This window comes from Merops nubicus, unplaced genomic scaffold (genome assembly GCF_000691845.1).
Source record: "Merops nubicus isolate BGI_N331 unplaced genomic scaffold, ASM69184v1 scaffold8847, whole genome shotgun sequence".
NCBI lineage: Eukaryota > Metazoa > Chordata > Aves > Coraciiformes > Meropidae > Merops > Merops nubicus.
The window spans coordinates 1-298 of NW_008620934.1; the positions used below are offsets into that span (position 1 = coordinate 1).

General features: G+C 62.4%; 1 protein-coding gene across 1 annotated transcript in view; it reads left to right on the forward strand.

Moving 5' to 3' along the window:
* Nucleotides 1-13: 13 nt before the first annotated feature.
* Nucleotides 14-298, forward strand: part of LOC103776746 (carbonic anhydrase 3-like) — a gene marked incomplete at its 5' end in the record, with an annotated part of 11,060 nt that continues 10,775 nt past the window's right edge. The window contains one exon of the mRNA XM_008944269.1: nt 14-245. Within this exon, the coding sequence (XP_008942517.1) occupies nt 14-245 (232 nt within the window). The remainder of the gene's footprint in view (nt 246-298) is intronic.

Genomic DNA, 298 nt, shown 5'->3' on the forward strand with positions numbered 1-298 from the left:
CGGGACCGGGCCGGGGCCGGTGACACCTCCCTGCCTTTCTCCACCAGGGCCGGAGCGCTGGCATGAGAACTACCCGATGGCAAAGGGAGACAAGCAGTCGCCCATTGAGATCAACAGCAAAGACGTGCGGCACGATGGCTCGCTGGCCGCTTGGCACGCCAGCTACGACCCCGGCGCAGCCAAAACCATCCTGAACAACGGGCGCACCTGCCGAGTTGTCTTCGATGACACTTTTGATCGATCAGGTCGGTTTGTGGCTCCGCTTTTTGGGGGCGTTTGGGGGGGGAGGTTTCAAACC